We start from the raw sequence: 16,678 nt of genomic DNA, 5'->3' as shown, positions 1-16,678 counted from the left end.
GCATGGTCACACTGTCTTTGAGAAAAGATATGGCTGAGCATGAGCGGTTGTTATACTCCTCAGCATGACTTCGTAGTTTCACTGTGTCCCTCGTGTGATCATCCTCTCATTTAAGTTCTTACTTAATTTCACTGTCATCTTGAAACTAGGAGCCTTTGGTTACATCTACCTCTTCAACCCTAGCTCATTGCAAAGCTGTGATCACGGGGCTACTAATCCACCAAATGTTGTAACTCAGCCCGCAATAGACCTCGCAACTAATGAATCCTGAAGGATTGTGCAGGAACCACTTTGACTCAGGGAAACAAACTAGGAGGGGCCTGAGGTAGATCATTTGTGGGCATCGCAGCGGTGCAGTTTGAACTCGGCCTCTTGTTTCCCGAGCGGCCGCCGTTGCATGTCCGTCGATGAAAGGTTCTGCCTAGAAGAGGACTTTTGGCACAGAAGCCTCTTTACCGGTCAAGATCTGGTTTTGCGGGTGTAGTCAAATGAGGCTTCAATCATTGAGATCGACAGGGCAGTTCAGGGTTTCGAATCCCTTCGGCAGTGACCCTGACTGCCGGCGTAAGCACGGGAGACGCTCAGCCCGATGGATCAATATGCGGACACCGAACACCAGTCTGTAATAACCAATAAATCATCACAGATGATTTGAATTCGGACGATTTCGGCGGTGAGCGAGTAGGTATCCTTCAGCGGCCGCTCGCGCGCCTACTTCAGCCCCAGAATTGCTCCAGAATTGGTTCCACAGCGGCCGCCGGCTTGGCACGGTAGATCTCTCCCGGTTATCGCATCCTGGTTCCGGCAAACAAGGGGTACGTTTTCCATCGCGGGTTGTGGGATCAAATTGCATTGACCACATGCCAGAAATGTCCGTACATCAAGTTGAATATGGAGTCAATGGAAAAGTGAGAAAGTCCCTTCAGACGCAGAGGGGATGTATTATTATGAGGGCCTCATGCTCCAGCATTAACGCGGACAAGCTTTGATGTAGAGCACAAAGTGAGAACTTCACGTCTTACATTCCAGTCAAATAAGGTTGAAAGAATCAATACAATATATTAGGAGTACATTAAACTTGAAGTAAACCATCCGTCCTGTTCTCCTAGAAGCCCATACGACCCAAAGCTCAAGCCCTTTCGCGGGTAGGGCTGAAAGGGTTGAACCAACAAAATCCGAACATCTTCTACCACCTAAGTGTAAACGATGATGGCACCAACTTTCTGGTTGGACGGGACGGTGAAACATCCGTCACCTTCGCCCATGTAGATCTGAGTAGCGCAATCGTTGGTGCTGAACAGTCGCCACTTGAAGGTGCGGCCGTCGTCGGGGAACAAGAAGCGCACCGAGGCAGAACTGGGCGCGTTGGGGTCCGAGAGGCCCATGAACTTGGAGCAGACCGCGAGTGTCGATTCATGGCCAGTAAGGGAAACGCCGTTGCCGTTGCCGCAGCCGTTCGGGTACCACTCAGCGAGGTACAGCGAGTTGGGAGGGATCTCAGAGGCTTGACGAGTTGAGATTTGCTTGCCAGCGTCGGAGGAGTTGTGGAAGACTGGCGATGCTGAGACAGCGAGCGCCGAAGAGAGGACGGCGACGAGGTTCTTGACTGAGACCATTTTATAGGATTTTCTCCTGAAGTAAAGTGGTTTAAAGAGTGAATTTGGTGAAAACGAAGTTTTCTTCCAAGGGGACTGATGGTATCGTAGTGAAGGACTTTGGAGACTTGAGAGACTTGTGTGACTTGGAGTGTTCTGATCAATCAACAGGCCGTCCTGACCCTTTGGCTATAACCTTTCCAACTTGCACGGTTGCCTGATGAGTTCAGAGTTCACGGTCATGGTTTCTCTACACAATCAATCAACTCAACGAAGATCTCTATGAAGATCAACGTCGGAACAAGGATCCAGAAAGGACTTTGGGAAACTGTGGACATCGTGAAGGCACCAGCCTCAGGCTGAGTTCCCGAGTGTGGGGTTTAGGTGGCCGAAGCTGTAGCCTGATGCAACATTGGCTGGAATTGTGGTTCGCGATCGACAACAGCCTCAGTATCCCAGATTCAAACAGTGGGGTTGCCGATGGATAACACAAGAGGGCCTTTTCAAGATTCAATCAGTCAACTCCTTTCTTAATCCAGAAACTGGGTAGATTTGTAGGCTGCGATCAACAGGAACTGTCAGACTGATCCCAGCCCTGGTGGAGGCCGAGATATCAGAAGGCTCTTGAACCTTGCTTTGAAGGAAGCCTGAATAACAGCACGGACGTGGAGTCCAAAGAAAGCACTGTCGATAGTTGAGCAAGTGGACTTTGGCGTTGATCAACAACTCCAGGCTTCAGGAATTGTCAACGGAAACTCCTATAAAGACGTCCTCTGATAACTCATGTTTACCAAACTCTCATCATCATCCTCAACACACTCTCACAGCTCTCACACCACATCTCTCATCAACTCAACTTCTCGCAACTACAACTTCCACCATGAAGCAGTCATTTGTTCTTCCCGCGGCCTTGGCTGCTATCCTCCCTTTCGCCACAGCCGCGGATGTCTCTTGGTGCAAGTCTGAAGGCTGCGACGATTGCCCCTCCTCTATCACTAGCAGTGGCCCCGGATACCCTGAGTGTGTCGTCTATGACACCAAGACCGTCTTCGGCGGCCAGGGTTTCAAGGAGGGCACCGGCAAGGTGAAGCATCTCGTCTGGGGTAACTTTGCCGACCCTTGCGGCGGCCAACCCGGCAGCTACATGGTTCGCTCCCCGGCCAGTCTGGCTACGACGGGCTGCGGTGATCTCATCTACCATACCGAGAACGCCGAGTGCTCTACGCAGCTGCGCATGGAAGACACTTTCAGTAAGTTATCCCGACAGCTTTCTTGCTGTAGTATGGCATTTGCTAATAATCATATGAAGTGGTCCAATTCTGCTGTGGTTCTGGCGACTGCAATGCCGCTGGAGTTCCCTGGGGCAAGCGTGATGGCAGCTCCGGCTGGCAAAGCGGTGTTCTCAAGTTCGCCAACGGCACCATCATCGAGCCCCTTGCAATTGGCTCACCCCCGAAGGACAACACTTTGAAGGCCACCGAGTCGCGCCACGAAGCCCGCTGCAGCGGCTTCAAGAAGGACTCCTACGCCGCCAACGGCGAACCCTACCTTACCACCTTCGACACCCAGATCGTGTCTGGATCCGTCCCTGCCGAGGAGGAGGACCGCACCATCACCATCACCTACGACCAGTCCGTCTCTCGCTCCACTACCTTCTCTGCCTCGCTCGGCGACCCCTGGGGTATCGTCTCTGTCTCTGTTGGTTTCGAGTTCAGCGACTCAAACAGCAAGGGCTTCCAAACCGAGTTGACGGTCTACGCTGGAGAGACTGGCCGCGTTGGATTCACTCCTGTGTACCACTGCACCAAGGGAACTCTGGAGACCTGCAAGGGCGAGCGTACGTCTGAGGGCGAGACCTGCACGCCTTGGATCTTGAACGGCGTTGTTCAGGGTGACTACCGCGTCATCCAGACATAAGTTGAAGGCAACATGATTAGAGGTAGTTGAGGAATGGCTGTTAATTTATTCCTGGATTGACGGGCATCTTTGATACAGCCGCGGTTGCAATCTTTTCTTCTTAGTAATATCTTTAGATGTATACTTTTTTTCATACGAATCATATTCCAAAAATTCTATACTTAAACGTCTGTACTTCTCCCTGAGATGTGTCGCCAGTGTGAATGAAAAGTGATATGTAAGTTCTTCCTGAAGTCAGTGTTATTGAGTCTGCTGCAGTTTCATATTACCTTTTAGAATATGTGAAAACTTCAGCTAAGCGAGAAAGTAGATAAGAGTTTGACTTTACAAAAACCTACATGTCTCAGGGTTAACTTCATCGGCTATGACCGGCAATAAGAAGCGACTATTCTTCGCTGGTTCTGAGAACTCACTCTACCTACCTTATTCAAAGGTTCAATTCTTAACTTACAATATCAAAACAAAGTCTCATGGCAAGTATGCACGCGGATGAGCACCAACATCTCTCCAAAATCAAATCGGTACATCTGCCTGAGTACTCTCCCTTCAGCATCTCATTTGTCTTCTTGAATCTGCTTGTTGGAGTTGAACTGTCATTGACTCAAATCTGCCGGGTGGGATGATGGTATTTTCTCCACCAAAGCCCCTGGAATCAATCTGGGGCAGAATTTCGCCCGCCGACCTGATGCAAGCACGGTCAAACCCTGCCAAGGCCCCATTCCCCTCAATAAGCTTCATACGCATCTAACCACATCGAGGAACTTCAGCACACCCTAAGTAATTAAGCTCACACCGTTATCCGTCGTTCTACCAATCTCATCGCTTCAAAGAGTTGACGATCCGCGCCATGGGGTTTATCCCACCAATCCGGGCCATGCTCGGAACGACTCCGACAGGCCCATCATTTACATCGCACGAGAGACTTGGCATTCAACAGCAACAGCGCGTATGAGTGCCAAGAAAAGTCCAATCACGACTGACCTTGTGGTGGACTTTCTGCCTCCGAGTGGGACGACAACAATCTCAATTGTCGCTGTGAACGATGTTGAGATGGACAAGGAATGGTGGTTGCAACGCGCCAAGACTTGATAACGGAGTCCACCAACCAGGAGAACATGGCCTTCTCGAAGAGTACTTAAGAGATTGAAGCCAAGCCACTTCTGAGCTCCCGCCGTTGGTTGCTCATCACAGCTGGCCTTTTGTTTCAATTCCATTCGTTTTCAACCATCACAATGAAGGTCACTTCTGCAACAGTTATTTCCGCGCTGGCCGCGACGGCTTCAGCTCACGGCTTCGTGCAGCAAATCTTCCTCGGAGAGAACATCGTCGATACTTGGAACCCGTACAAGGACCCTTCCAAGAAGGTCAACAAGATCACTCGCAAGTTCAAGGATAATGGTCCCGTGACCGATGGACTCTTCGAGGTATTCTTTAGTGTTCACATTCTATCATCTTTGGTTTACTGACTCCCGACTTAACCAGACCGACGCCATCACCTGCAACATTGGCAGTGACAAGAACAACGTGCCGTCCACCGAGACCGCCAGCGTTGCCGCGGGCAGCACTGTCAAGTTCATGTGGACTGAGTGGAAGAGCGACCACCCCGGCCCGAGTAAGCACCGGCTCCCATACGATTCGAACCTCAATCAGGGAATACTCACGCGTTGGCAGTCATGACCTACCTGGCCAGTTGCGGTGGCAAGTGCAGCGAGTTCGACGGCAGCAAGGGCAACGTCTGGGTCAAGATTGACCAGTCCGGCTACGACGCCAAGGAGGCTATTCCGTGGGCCAGCAAAAGGCTTCCCGAGAACAACAGCACCTACACCGTCAAGCTTCCTTCCAAGATTACCCCCGGAGAATACATTCTCAGGTCAGTTCGGAGATAAGTGTGATTTCGACGTATGATGTGCTGACCTGCGTCAACAGACACGAGATTCTCGGCCTGCAGCGCACCAACAAGGACGGCAAGCTGGCCCAGTTCTATCCGGGATGCCATCAAATCACCGTCACCGGCAGCGGAACCACCAAGCTTCCCGAGGGCATTGCTCTCCCTGGTGCCTACAAAGCCGACGATACCAAGTCGGTAAGTCACCAGAATTCATACACACCAACGCGAGCGACAATATGCTGACAGCTTGTTAGATCTTCCTGGACTACCGCAAGGTCACGGAGTACACCCCTCCCGGTGGTCCTGTCTGGGGAGACGATGGCTGGGCCCAGTAAAGCCTATGGATTCGCCATGTTAATCGCATACCTTCAATTGTTCTGTACATAGTTGACGTATTGTCGTCCAGTAAATAACCCATTGCAGCCCACATGCAAGATTTTGAAGCCCAGGCTCTGCGCACAATCTGATGTTGCTATTAAACACAATTACAGTATTACATCACGTACTTGAATGAAAGCTCGTACCAAACCCTGCTACTGCTCTTCGTGTATTTATGTGGCTTCTGCGTTACTATATAGAAGAATATGGTTCGGAGATATGGAAAGACAAAATGAGCTGTTTCCGACGGATCGCACCAATGAAAGGAGAAGAGAGTCATGTTGAATCTTAGCATAAGACCCATCAAGCCCCCAGAATGAATCGTAGCGGTTCTGTTTGCTCTTTACTGCGCCGCCCAGTATTGATCAAGGGCGTCGTACACATCGTCCACCTTGCTGTAGGGATCAGTGGAGGCCATGAATTTCACCGCCTCTTCAATAGCCGAATCGGAAAAGGGGCCAGCTCGAGTTCGCAAATCCGCCATCTCGTATGGCTTCGCTCTCCAGCGCTCTTCCATAGGATCAATGAACTTAGTCTCGTTGTAGCCCCAGTCGGGAAGGGTGGTGACATTGAATGCCGCCATCATGTCGCTGTCTTCGTGGATGAGGTTGTGGCAGTGGAACATGTAGACTCCGTCCCAGGGAGCGTAATGAGCCTCGACGAGAACTGATTCGCCACGGCCCAGCCAAACCACATCCTTCAGACCTTCGGCCTCGTACGGCATGACGCCACGATCTCCGGCGCGTGCAATGACCTTGAAGTCGACGAGGTGAACGTGAATGGGGTGCGACCAGCCACCGGAGCTGTTCTCAAGTTCCCAAATCTCCACAGTACCTCTAGGAACGTTGGCCAGCATCCGGTTCTCGGTATCTGCAAAGCCGACACCGTTGATGCGCCATTCGCCGTTGGTGCGGTGGAATCTGAAGTGATGGTCGATGACGTTGCCAGTGGACGTTGGAAAAGGCACAGAACGGAGGGTCTCGGGGACGTTTGAAGTGTCAGGCGATGTGGTCGTCGTACCGACGATGAATTTCATGACCTTGTCCGTGTTCAAGTAATCGTCTTCGACACCAACTCCACCGGCCTTAGGAAAGTTGCGAATCTCAAGTTGTTGACCGGCATACTTGGAGAAGTCGATGACAATCTCGTATCTCTCAGCACCAGACACATACTAGAAGTTCGTCAGTTTCAATTGAACAAGGAGAGGCACGTATATTTGTCTGAACTTACGAGATCGGAGACCTGCACCGGCTTGGTCAAAAGACCGCCATCTGCTGCAATGACCTGGAATGGCAACTTTGCATTCGGCGCGTTGGAGTTGACGAGGTAAAGAGCGAAGGCCCTCGAGACTGATGCATCCAACAGGCGGAACCGGTATTTGCGAGGCTCGACGTTGAGAAAGGGCCACGGCTGACCATTGACGTGGATGACGTCTCCCCAAAGACTGTCTTTCTCTCCAACGGTTGAGAACAAAGTTCCGTCCTCATTATATTGCTTGGAAGTAAGAATCAGGGGGATATCGTAAACGCCGTAGCCAGAGGGCAAGTTCAACGCGTTCTCCGCCTCGTCAATGATAAGATAGGCGCCAGCTTGGCCCATGTAGGCGTTCTCGGCAGTCTGTTGTTGAGAGTCGGCAGTTGTTGGGCAGATTGCAGTGATCTTTTATAACTTACGATATGCATGGCATGGTCGTGGTACCAGAGCAACCTAGCAGACTGCTGGTTCGGGTAGTAGTAGTCCTTGTACTCTCCAGGGTTCGTGATGTCCTCAGCCCAGCCATCAAAAGCCGCCCGAGAGTATGATCCATGAAGATGGACTGAGTTACCGAGGGCAGCGTTGTTGATGAATCGCACAACAGACTCAGTTCCGCGAGGAATAATGAGCGTTGGGCCAGGGGACATGCCATCATATCCAACCAGAGTGGCAGGTCGGAGATTGGGGTAGACAGCGTGGGTGAAGGGCTTGATTTCCAGCTCATAGTACCAGATCTCTTTCTCAGTGACGGGGCTGATGACCTTCCTGTTGTGATGTTAGACATACAGCTTCAAATGTTTAGGCGACTAGGTTTACCTTGTAGGCTCCTTCACCGGCGGGATAGGCAAAGCAACTCTGTAGATCAGAGCGTACTCCGGGCTTTCCCAGTCTTTCTGGAGCTTGAACATGTCTTCAGGATTGTCTTCAACAATTTGTGAAAGAGCAACAGCTTCTTCCTCGGGGATTTGCGAAACATGAGTTTCGCCGAAGGAAGAGTTCTGCGCATTCACAGAGCTGATGTGAACGGCCGCCTGAAGAGCGGCAATTGCCAACTGAAACCGCATCGTTCAAGGAGTGTGACGCTTTTTCAAGAATGAAGCTTTTAAAAGTATGCCCGCAAAGACCGAGACTAGAGAATGGTGGTTGTGAGGCCGTTGATGCCGATGAAGGGTGCTGATTAGAGCTGAGAGTTGGAAACGCAAGAAGCCTTATATCAGTGAGCCAAGTACAGCATATCGGCCAGTGAGCGGAAAAGCGAAGCTGAGTTATCGATATTGACGGAAAAGTACTCCACCTGATTTCAATCACAGCAAAGTCACATTCCATCCTCAATATCATCATCCGGCTGAAAGCACCGCAGAGTTCCCGACATCCCCGAACACCTGGAGGCCATCCCGCGCTTTACTCGCTCGCGTTTCTCAGTTAGGAAACCAATGGCCGCTGTGATCTCTGCACGTTCTTGCAGATATTGCACACAGGCATTCGGATGCCCCTTTCAGGCCTTCGTTGTGAACCGCTGTTGCTGTCGTGATGGAGTCATTTTGGCCACCTGAGAATCCGCCATCACTCTGCAGCGTAACATCAACGATCCGCATGTCATGGCAGTCTGATATCATTGAATTCCACGCAATACCAGCGATTTGCTATCTGTTTTGGGTGCCTTGGGGAGCTATACATGTATAACAGGAGGGACTGTATCACTGGGATGGGGACGAGGGTGTATCTTGGCGAGCGGCCTGCTACGGCACGGTAGCATGGACTAGTAATGGTTGACGAGATGATGTCTTCAGGAAAGTGGAACATTCAAGGCATGTTACCGAAGAGTCAAGCAAGACTCACGGCTCCATTCTCGCTGCTTTTACTTGGCTGATTCTCGCTGTCGAGATGTACATTATGCTACGGTACACGGCTTGGAAGCACGCAGTCAAACTTTCGGGGTCAGATATCTTTGACATCAGACCAGTTATCTTCTTGAATACTTTCAGGCTTCTAGTTGTAAGTCTTGTCATTGGCTTCGACTGAGGGGGTTGGACATGCGAGTCAATCATCAGTTATTGGACTGTAAAATCGAACAATGAATGAGTCGCACGACCTTCCAATCACTATCACATAGTCGTTTCAACGTTCAAGAACATAGACACAACACTTCGGTCTGTCAAAAGACTTTTACTACACCTGTATTCATCGACAGAAAATACCGCGGTTGAAGTCGGGTTCGTACTCGTCACGAGTTCACCGTACAAGGGCTTTTGCCTCCTGCCAAGATGGAGGCCTGCCGCTGACAAACCTACACCATCCCGTGGGAATGTCTCCATAAGCACCTTAAAGAGACGATGAACCATCAATCTAGCCAATCAATAGTGTAGTGTCCGGGGATGGAGGCGGCCCGGATGGCATCCTGCTAGCTACCCTCCCTCAACACCGGCGGTGAAAGGGGTTCGAGGATGGTCGTTAGCGTGTGGATGTTTGTAGCCGCTTCCGCGGCTATCCACGCGAATCTAAATCCCGCAATCCTCGCCGCTGCAAGAGTCATTAGTGCTGTTCTAGGTGCAAGGATCTCGGTGCTCCTTTCTAACGTCGAATCGCATGGTGCCCTGCACGGTTCAGGGGGCATCCAGGAAAGACAGTTCTGATGAAATCTGGATCGAGCCCAGATGGCCCGGCCCTCTGCCCTTAGTTAAGGTTCCGTCAGATCAGAGTTCTGTCAGCGTTCATAGTTGGCTTGAATTCTCCGAATGAAGAGCTTCTTTACTTCGACAAAAAGCTGGCAATAATCGCATCTACAAGTAGAGGCATTACCCAAATGCAACCACTTGGCTGCGTCCGAATCTCTGTCACAACAGATAAGAAATCTTGGTATTGTTCAAACACGTGCTTGAATAGCAGCACAGGCTGGGCGCGTGAAAACTTGCCTCCTGACTGCCAAGCACGTCCATTCAGGTGAAGATTGGGTCATGTCATGCATCTTCGTTGTAACAAGACCACGCCTCTTGCGGGCCGTGCCCTCACTCAATCCCTAGCGAGAGGGAACAAAACCCCTTATGGCATGAGGAACCGAACTCTATATCTTCATGGGCTTACGACGAGGCCTTCAGAAAGGAAGGTGGTAGAGCAAGCCGCCATTTCGCCACAATTCAGCGGTAGTTCTTGGCGGGAAGGGGACAACGGTCCCATGCTTGCCCACTCGAAGGATGCGGGGAGGCTCCAGATGGAGGGTCAACGCGGGGAGTTTTCCATATTGTTTGCGTTTTGCACCCACAACGGGATGGTGGACACGGAGAAGCCCATTCTGGCCCGCTTGGCTCCAATACTTCTGTCAAAACGTGCATTGGAGGAATATCGCGTAAGTCTCAGTCATGATCGAAATGAGTCGTGATTAGTCGTGATTAAACAAGTATAGAAATCACGTAGTAAAGAGTCGTTGACGAAAGGAGATGACGAAGAGGGATCCCTTCATGGTAGTAGTTGCCAAGATGTGACGTTCTGACCGACGGCAGGTTTTAACTAGCGACAGATCCTACTTATCGGCAAAACCTGCGGCTGAACATGTGAACAGGAATTACAGGGTGAAAATCGTCTACGGCAAGGATCGCAGAAGCCTAGGCTTGATACGAATATTGTCTTGTAAATAGAGGCGACTGCTTTCTCATCTGATCAATTACAACAGTTCTAACTCGGATGCCTTGGCCGAGTAGCAGATATGTGCACAAGTGTTCAAGTTGCAAACTTGAGCCAAATATGGCTGAGACACGTGTGGCTGCGCATAGATAATACAAGTTTTGCCTGGCACGCGAAGGTTTAGGCGACTAAATGAGACCAACAGATCCCTGCCTCAACCAATGAGGTATTATCCATTTGTCTCCCAAGATGCTCTTGGAACAAGGGTCATCAGGAGCCTCCTTTTTCACGAGCCTCTTCCTGCAAAGGGCAGCAATGACCAGCAGTCTAAGGTGAGCCAGGAGGCTAGGTTGCATCCCCCAGGCAATGCGACCCCCGCTGCAGGGGTTCTTGAATCAAGATCCTAGGCAGGCAGGTTTTGACGACTCGGCTCCCCCTTCTCCCGAGAACGAACCCGGCATAAGTCGCCAATTATAGACAGCGCGCGGCGCGGAGTTGGTCCCGGTGACAACTTCATGCGGCAGCGTTGTGATGAGTGGGGGCCTTTCTAGGGATTCTCGCGATACACGTACTGTTTACTCCGACAATGTGAGGGCAGAGTTCCGTTCTTGAAATCCATCCCGTCAAGAACAGGCTTCATCGGAAAATGGCTCACCCAGGTTGGTATTAATCCCTGCTTGGCAGAGGGGTTACGCGATAAAGAGACAGTTAACATGGGTTTCGCAAGAGGGTGTCTACAATCGCCCCAACCCGTTCAGAGACAAATGGACCGGGTACGAAGAGCGCATTGGTCAAGTGCTCCGATATCGAGTCCTGATGCTCTTCACCGGTCTCGGGAGAAGTCCAAGGCGTTCTCCACACCGGTATTTACTCCGGGCCTTCCGGGCTCAGAACGCCGATATGCATCGTCACGTTGCAGGGTCTCATCAAGCGCCTGGCTGATTAGCTACGAGAAACTCTTTTCCGTTCCGTTGAAAGCCAAGACGGTTCATCGAGCATGGCAACTGCGCGCAATAGTTTCCCTTGGCAATGGTCAGTCACGCAGAAGCGAGATCATTGTCTAGCTTCAGTGGCATTCGAGATACCTTTTGGGCGAATCTCATTAGTAACAATCATGTAAATTCGGACTTGAGGTCAAGAAGGGAATGCGTAGTTGATTTGAGCGGATAGAACATTGACTGACCATAAATGAGTCGAAGAGCCCGTAGTCTGTAAACGAGCCTCAGCATCTCCATCTTCATCTTCCATCAACTCCTTAGTTTCTTGGTTACCGGATTGCAATGCGCTACTTCCAGTTGTTCGTCGCCCTTTGGGCTCTTCTTCTGACTTCTGTGTGGTCCCAAGAGTCGCCGATCTGGGTTCAAGGTGGCTTGGAAGATGCCACTGTCACAGATGCTACCTTCAACTCCGGTGGATCCATCGTGGTCAACGGTTTTACGATGAACGTTCCCAAGAATCTCCTTGTGCAGTTCCCTGCTGCCTGGGTTCCTTGGAAGGAGTTTGTCGCTAACAAAGCTGACTTTGCTGGCTACGAAACTTTGGTGAGTGCAACCAAGAATTTGAAATCTCAACTGGAAATATCAAGCTGACTTTCAACTCTTTATAAAGGTCATTGGAAACAGTATCAACGGAGAACCCCGCGTTGCGCAAGTTCAGCTATACGAATTCTTTGAGGGCCTCAGCAGCGGTTGGGTTGAGTCAGTTGACTTCGCAGATGGAAGTCTCAAAATTCAGAATGGGCCAACCCTTAGAATCTCTGACCCGAACGCTGTCTTCTCCAAGGGCTTCACCGGTGCACCTCTCATGACCGCTGATGACCAGAGTCCCAGTATCACTTCCTTCTCTGGATTCCCAATGTGTATCCCCAGGAATGATACTGACCCGCTTTGCCCTCTCACCAACCGTCCATTCACTGGTCCTGGCGTTTTGTAAGTTATTTGAAATCGTCCTCGTACAAAACACTTGACTGACTTTCATAGCACTGCCCCTGATCCTCTTGTCATGGCGCCTTTCCAGGCTGGTGACTTCATCACGTTTTCCGGTTTCCGCCATGGAAGCGAGGTGATTGCTTTCAGCATTGTAGCACAGAATGTGCAAATCAACACTCTTGGTGACATTGTCTATGTCCGGATGGAACTGGGTCTTCTTGGAATTGACAACCCCAACCCCAACGCTGAAATCGCGGAGTCACGGGTATGTTGACCGACGAACTTCTCATATCTTACCCCACTAACACAACATGTCCTTCAGTTCATCGGTTTCGTTTCGAACAACCGTGCAACGGTCTCGCTCTACGCCATGGATGTCGATCCCTGCACAGGCACCACGTCTGACCGGATCATCGCCTCCATGGGCCTCCGCGGGGGCCGCAATGCACAGAACAAGTTTGAGTACCGCAACAACATTCTCTTCAGGTACACTCGGGAGTACCGAGTCACTGCTGAGATCGACGGCGTTAGCAAGACTCGAGTCACCAAGAACGGGATCACAGCCGGCACATACGTGCAACCTGTCAACGTCTGGGTCCCCGGCGAGCAGGACGTCCCGGGAGTTCCTCCGGTGTCTTACGATTTCTCTCAGATGGAGTTCTTGACCAAGGGCGTTGGCGCCGATGATGCAGGCAACGTTTGGGGCCCCCTGGAGCCATTCCCCCAGACCGGCGTCTTCATCGAACCTCCTGTGTGTGCCGCTCCTCCCGCGGCCCTTGCTGTCCGGAGCCCGAAGATGCAGAAGCGGGGTCAGATCGGCCGTTGGTACGGCCGAGCTCGTGCCGATGCCATTTCTCAGGCCGAGAACGTCGACACTACGGAACCGGTCATCGTTGTTGCTCCTGAGGAAGCTGCAGCAATTGCTGAGAAGAAGAAGGAAGAATCTGATGAATCGGCCTGAATGGTTGTTTTACAGGGGTCAGCAGTTGAAGTGCGCTCAGCTATTAATTGCTGTTGAGAATCTTCCGGTTCCTTATGTGGCTTATTCTGGTATGATTTGTGCTCAACATCTCAAACTTGTCTGCCAGTCGACTTTCATTTGTACATTCTATTCCCAACATAACTCTTTGCACAAATCTCAATTCAAATATTTTATTTGCGTCTGATGCAATGATGCGACGTGGGGAAAAGAACGTGAAACACAGTTGAGCGACCCTGCCAGCCTCCGTGGAACATGCCGCGGGCCGCGGGCTCCCTACAAAGACGATCGCTTCCCTGTGGGACTTGAAGAACGAAACAGATTTCTTGTGCTCAACTTGAACACTTTCGACCTCGTCAGAACAGTGCCCTCGAAAGTTCATGGGACAGAATTCGTAGAGCGCCTTTGAGCAATGGCACATGTATATGTGCACTTAGGGAGGTGTGTTGACAGTGATAGTGGCCGAGCCGCTGCTGAAATATCCCTCGGTAGCCACAATCATGTAGTTGTGAGTTCCAAGGTTCAAGCCGACCTGAGCCCAAGCTGCAAAGTGGTTGCCAGTTGTCACCGTACCTCCGGTTCGCTTCTGGGTTCGCTGAGGAAGTCGGTCAGTTCAGACATCTCACATTGTTCTGGATCAGTCACAACTCACAACGGACCAGTACTGCTGGAAGGTTTTGGTTCCTTCGATGCTGGGCTGCTGAACACGTGTGCTGACGTAGATGTCGTAGGTGCCGCCGTCACTCGTGACAGATCCCTTCTTCGTAGCACCCGAGCTGGGATTGTATGTACCGAAGTTCTCCACGATGTAGTACTCGATCAATGGGTTTTGAGTCCAGCCGTAAACTGCAAGATACTGCACGTGCAAATGGTCAGATGGCGTCTCAATTAAATTGAATTTCCTTTCTGGATTTCTCTTTTTATTGAACTTACGCTGTTTCCGTTGGGATTGTAGGTGCCGGAGTATTGAATCGTTCTGTAGAGAATTTGTCAGTCAAGGCATTTCAAGAGAGTTGAGCCTTGAGTCTTACTTGGCGCCTCCAGGATTCCAGCCCTTTCCACCGACGAAGTTGCCACCACCGCCGCCCCAGTTCACGCTGTAAGAACCACCAGCACCATTAGTGTAAGTGACTTGAGAGCCGCCATCAGTCCACCAGGAGTAGTAATAGCCGTTGTGGTAGCCGGTTGAGCTGGGAGTTGACTGGCGCTTGACAAGTTCGTTGCCGTTGGTGGGGCTAGCAATGACACCCGCAACAGCCGCAATGGCGATGAACAAGTTCGAGAAAGAGACCATGGTAACAATGCAGGTTCGTGAGACTTAAGTTGAATCTGAAGATAGTTCACAATCTCAAGCGGCGATTGAATCACGGCTTTATATCCACAGTATTCACGACTTCAGGACCACGCGCTCTCTGTCCGGCTCAACTTCATGTTCCGATCGCGATATTCTCACGAAATTGCGTAAAGGGGCAACTGTTTCTGGCTAAATTCACATTTTACAAGTCGCATCTTGATTAACGCGCATCGACGGGCTCCAAGCCGGCTGTTTTCCTTGGTTCCCTAGCTCCGAGGTTTGGTCCGGGTAAATTCAAAGACTACATCACTCGGCAGACAGAATCTGGGGTAAAGAGAGCTTTATCCCCATTGGCAAATTCTACTGATGATCTGCATTCTGTCCCGCCCTTGCAGCGGTAAAATTGAAAAGTGCCGTTTAACCAGATGTTCTACTTCCGGTATCCAGCATGGCAAAGCTTGGCTCAGCGCAACTGGTCCTGCTTTGCACATGTGAAGTCATAGTAAATGAAGGTGAGTTCGTGATGAAGATCGATCGCCAGCAAAGTCAAGAAATCTTTTCGTTTTCTATAACGTAAGAAATAAATTTCCCATGACGGAACTACGATGTCTGCTTTTCTGGCTAGAGGTTTTCGCGGAATACGAATCCGCTCTTACTGTGCCTGACGTTATCTTTTCCACGAGGTTCCACGAGGTGGCTCCCCGATGTGGTCAGACATTAATTGTAATAACATGACTTGTTGAAGTCTTTGGCAACGAGCTAAAGTGTCACGGACATTTTTTGTCGACTGACCAGCACACTGATAGTCGCAGTCGATCTTTCATGCAGTGTTGGCATCCACGTAGCTGAAGAGATTGCCTTACATGCCCCTGCCGATGGACTGGGTGCTGTAAGCAGTAATGATATTCCTGTTCCTCAATTTGCTATTGAGCAATTTTGTTATTATCCATGCCAACCTTGACAACCAGGAGATGGAAATGCTCATTCCACGGATAATCGTGCCGTGGTTTTACAACATCGGTCAGGTTCATTGAAGTCATGAGATGAAAGTAGATGAACCTTTCACGTGGAGCTCCTAGCACGCAGTGAAATGAACTTTGCTAACAATAGAAGAAGCAGAGTCACGGACATTCCCAGATACATACTTTCAGATGATCTTCAGATCGTGAGCCAAGCCCGAAGTTCTTACCAGATCATGGCACAGATGGCAACTCATCTGGCCTAGTCCGACGTTGGGCGGCGATCTCTTACTGTCCCACGGCAAAACTTGCCGCGAACTTGATACAGGCGCCGGCGAGACTATCATTCCGGGCAGGGATGTCTACGGTCCACTGATGACGGCGATCAGAAAGCTGTCGGGGCACATGTGCCCTGGAGTGACAGCACAACCTGCGATGTCAGCGTGGTGATGGTGTCCATTCATATGACTCGAGAATGGTCGAAGCTTCATCTCAAAAGGTGCTCACGGGGCTTTGATGCGCCGATATGAGGGCATTAGTGACGTCTCAGTAAGTCAGCTTTGGACGATCTGCTTCAGTAGAGACATGAAGGATGAGATGAGAAAATTCGCTACCAGGAAAGGAAGGCGGTTGGATGTGTATGATTCGTTTATCGAGGCAGGCGTTTCTGATATTTTTATCCTGGTTCCCCTTAAACAAGAGTCCCAAGGTTACCCGAGTCATTCCGTGACAAATTGGTAAAGATCGTGGGAAACTCGGCGGCCGGCGGCACCGATGGCTGCAATACGATGACTGATCTAGGCCTGCCATGGGTCGGAGAATAACAATGATTAGCGCATGGCATCTGGGGGAGCCCATTTTTCTGTTC

General features: G+C 50.6%; 6 protein-coding genes across 6 annotated transcripts; 3 read left to right on the top strand and 3 right to left on the bottom strand.

The window, feature by feature from the left end:
- Positions 1-1,193: 1,193 nt before the first annotated feature.
- On the bottom strand, positions 1,194-1,616 carry CkaCkLH20_11845 (uncharacterized protein; the record flags this gene model as incomplete). Its single annotated transcript, XM_038894559.1, has 1 exon — positions 1,194-1,616. One exon carries the CDS (start codon positions 1,614-1,616, stop codon positions 1,194-1,196), a length of 423 nt encoding a protein of 140 aa, XP_038740204.1.
- Positions 1,617-2,475: 859 nt separating this feature from the next.
- Positions 2,476-3,512, top strand: CkaCkLH20_11844 (uncharacterized protein; the record flags this gene model as incomplete). The annotated part of the gene is made up of 2 exons (XM_038894558.1): positions 2,476-2,845; positions 2,905-3,512. The coding sequence occupies 2 exons, from the start codon at positions 2,476-2,478 to the stop codon at positions 3,510-3,512; spliced, it is 978 nt and encodes a 325-aa protein (XP_038740203.1).
- Positions 3,513-4,744: 1,232 nt separating this feature from the next.
- Positions 4,745-5,735, top strand: CkaCkLH20_11843 (uncharacterized protein; the record flags this gene model as incomplete). Its single annotated transcript, XM_038894557.1, has 5 exons — positions 4,745-4,948; positions 4,995-5,124; positions 5,184-5,382; positions 5,439-5,595; positions 5,655-5,735. The coding sequence occupies 5 exons, from the start codon at positions 4,745-4,747 to the stop codon at positions 5,733-5,735; spliced, it is 771 nt and encodes a 256-aa protein (XP_038740202.1).
- Positions 5,736-6,121: 386 nt separating this feature from the next.
- CkaCkLH20_11842 (bilirubin oxidase) lies at positions 6,122-8,096 on the bottom strand (the record flags this gene model as incomplete). Its single annotated transcript, XM_038894556.1, has 4 exons — positions 6,122-6,949; positions 7,009-7,395; positions 7,452-7,797; positions 7,849-8,096. The coding sequence occupies 4 exons, from the start codon at positions 8,094-8,096 to the stop codon at positions 6,122-6,124; spliced, it is 1,809 nt and encodes a 602-aa protein (XP_038740201.1).
- A 3,834-nt stretch (positions 8,097-11,930) lies between these two features.
- On the top strand, positions 11,931-13,539 carry CkaCkLH20_11841 (uncharacterized protein; the record flags this gene model as incomplete). The annotated part of the gene is made up of 4 exons (XM_038894555.1): positions 11,931-12,191; positions 12,259-12,578; positions 12,630-12,843; positions 12,901-13,539. The coding sequence occupies 4 exons, from the start codon at positions 11,931-11,933 to the stop codon at positions 13,537-13,539; spliced, it is 1,434 nt and encodes a 477-aa protein (XP_038740200.1).
- Positions 13,540-13,990: 451 nt separating this feature from the next.
- Positions 13,991-14,851, bottom strand: CkaCkLH20_11840 (endo-beta-xylanase; the record flags this gene model as incomplete). The annotated part of the gene is made up of 4 exons (XM_038894554.1): positions 13,991-14,152; positions 14,210-14,413; positions 14,491-14,533; positions 14,589-14,851. The coding sequence occupies 4 exons, from the start codon at positions 14,849-14,851 to the stop codon at positions 13,991-13,993; spliced, it is 672 nt and encodes a 223-aa protein (XP_038740199.1).
- Between the last annotated feature and the right edge of the window lie 1,827 nt (positions 14,852-16,678).

Source organism: Colletotrichum karsti, assembly GCF_011947395.1.
Source record: "Colletotrichum karsti strain CkLH20 chromosome Unknown Scaffold51, whole genome shotgun sequence".
Lineage (NCBI taxonomy): Eukaryota > Fungi > Ascomycota > Sordariomycetes > Glomerellales > Glomerellaceae > Colletotrichum > Colletotrichum karsti.
This window is presented reverse-complemented; position numbering and strand designations above follow the sequence as displayed.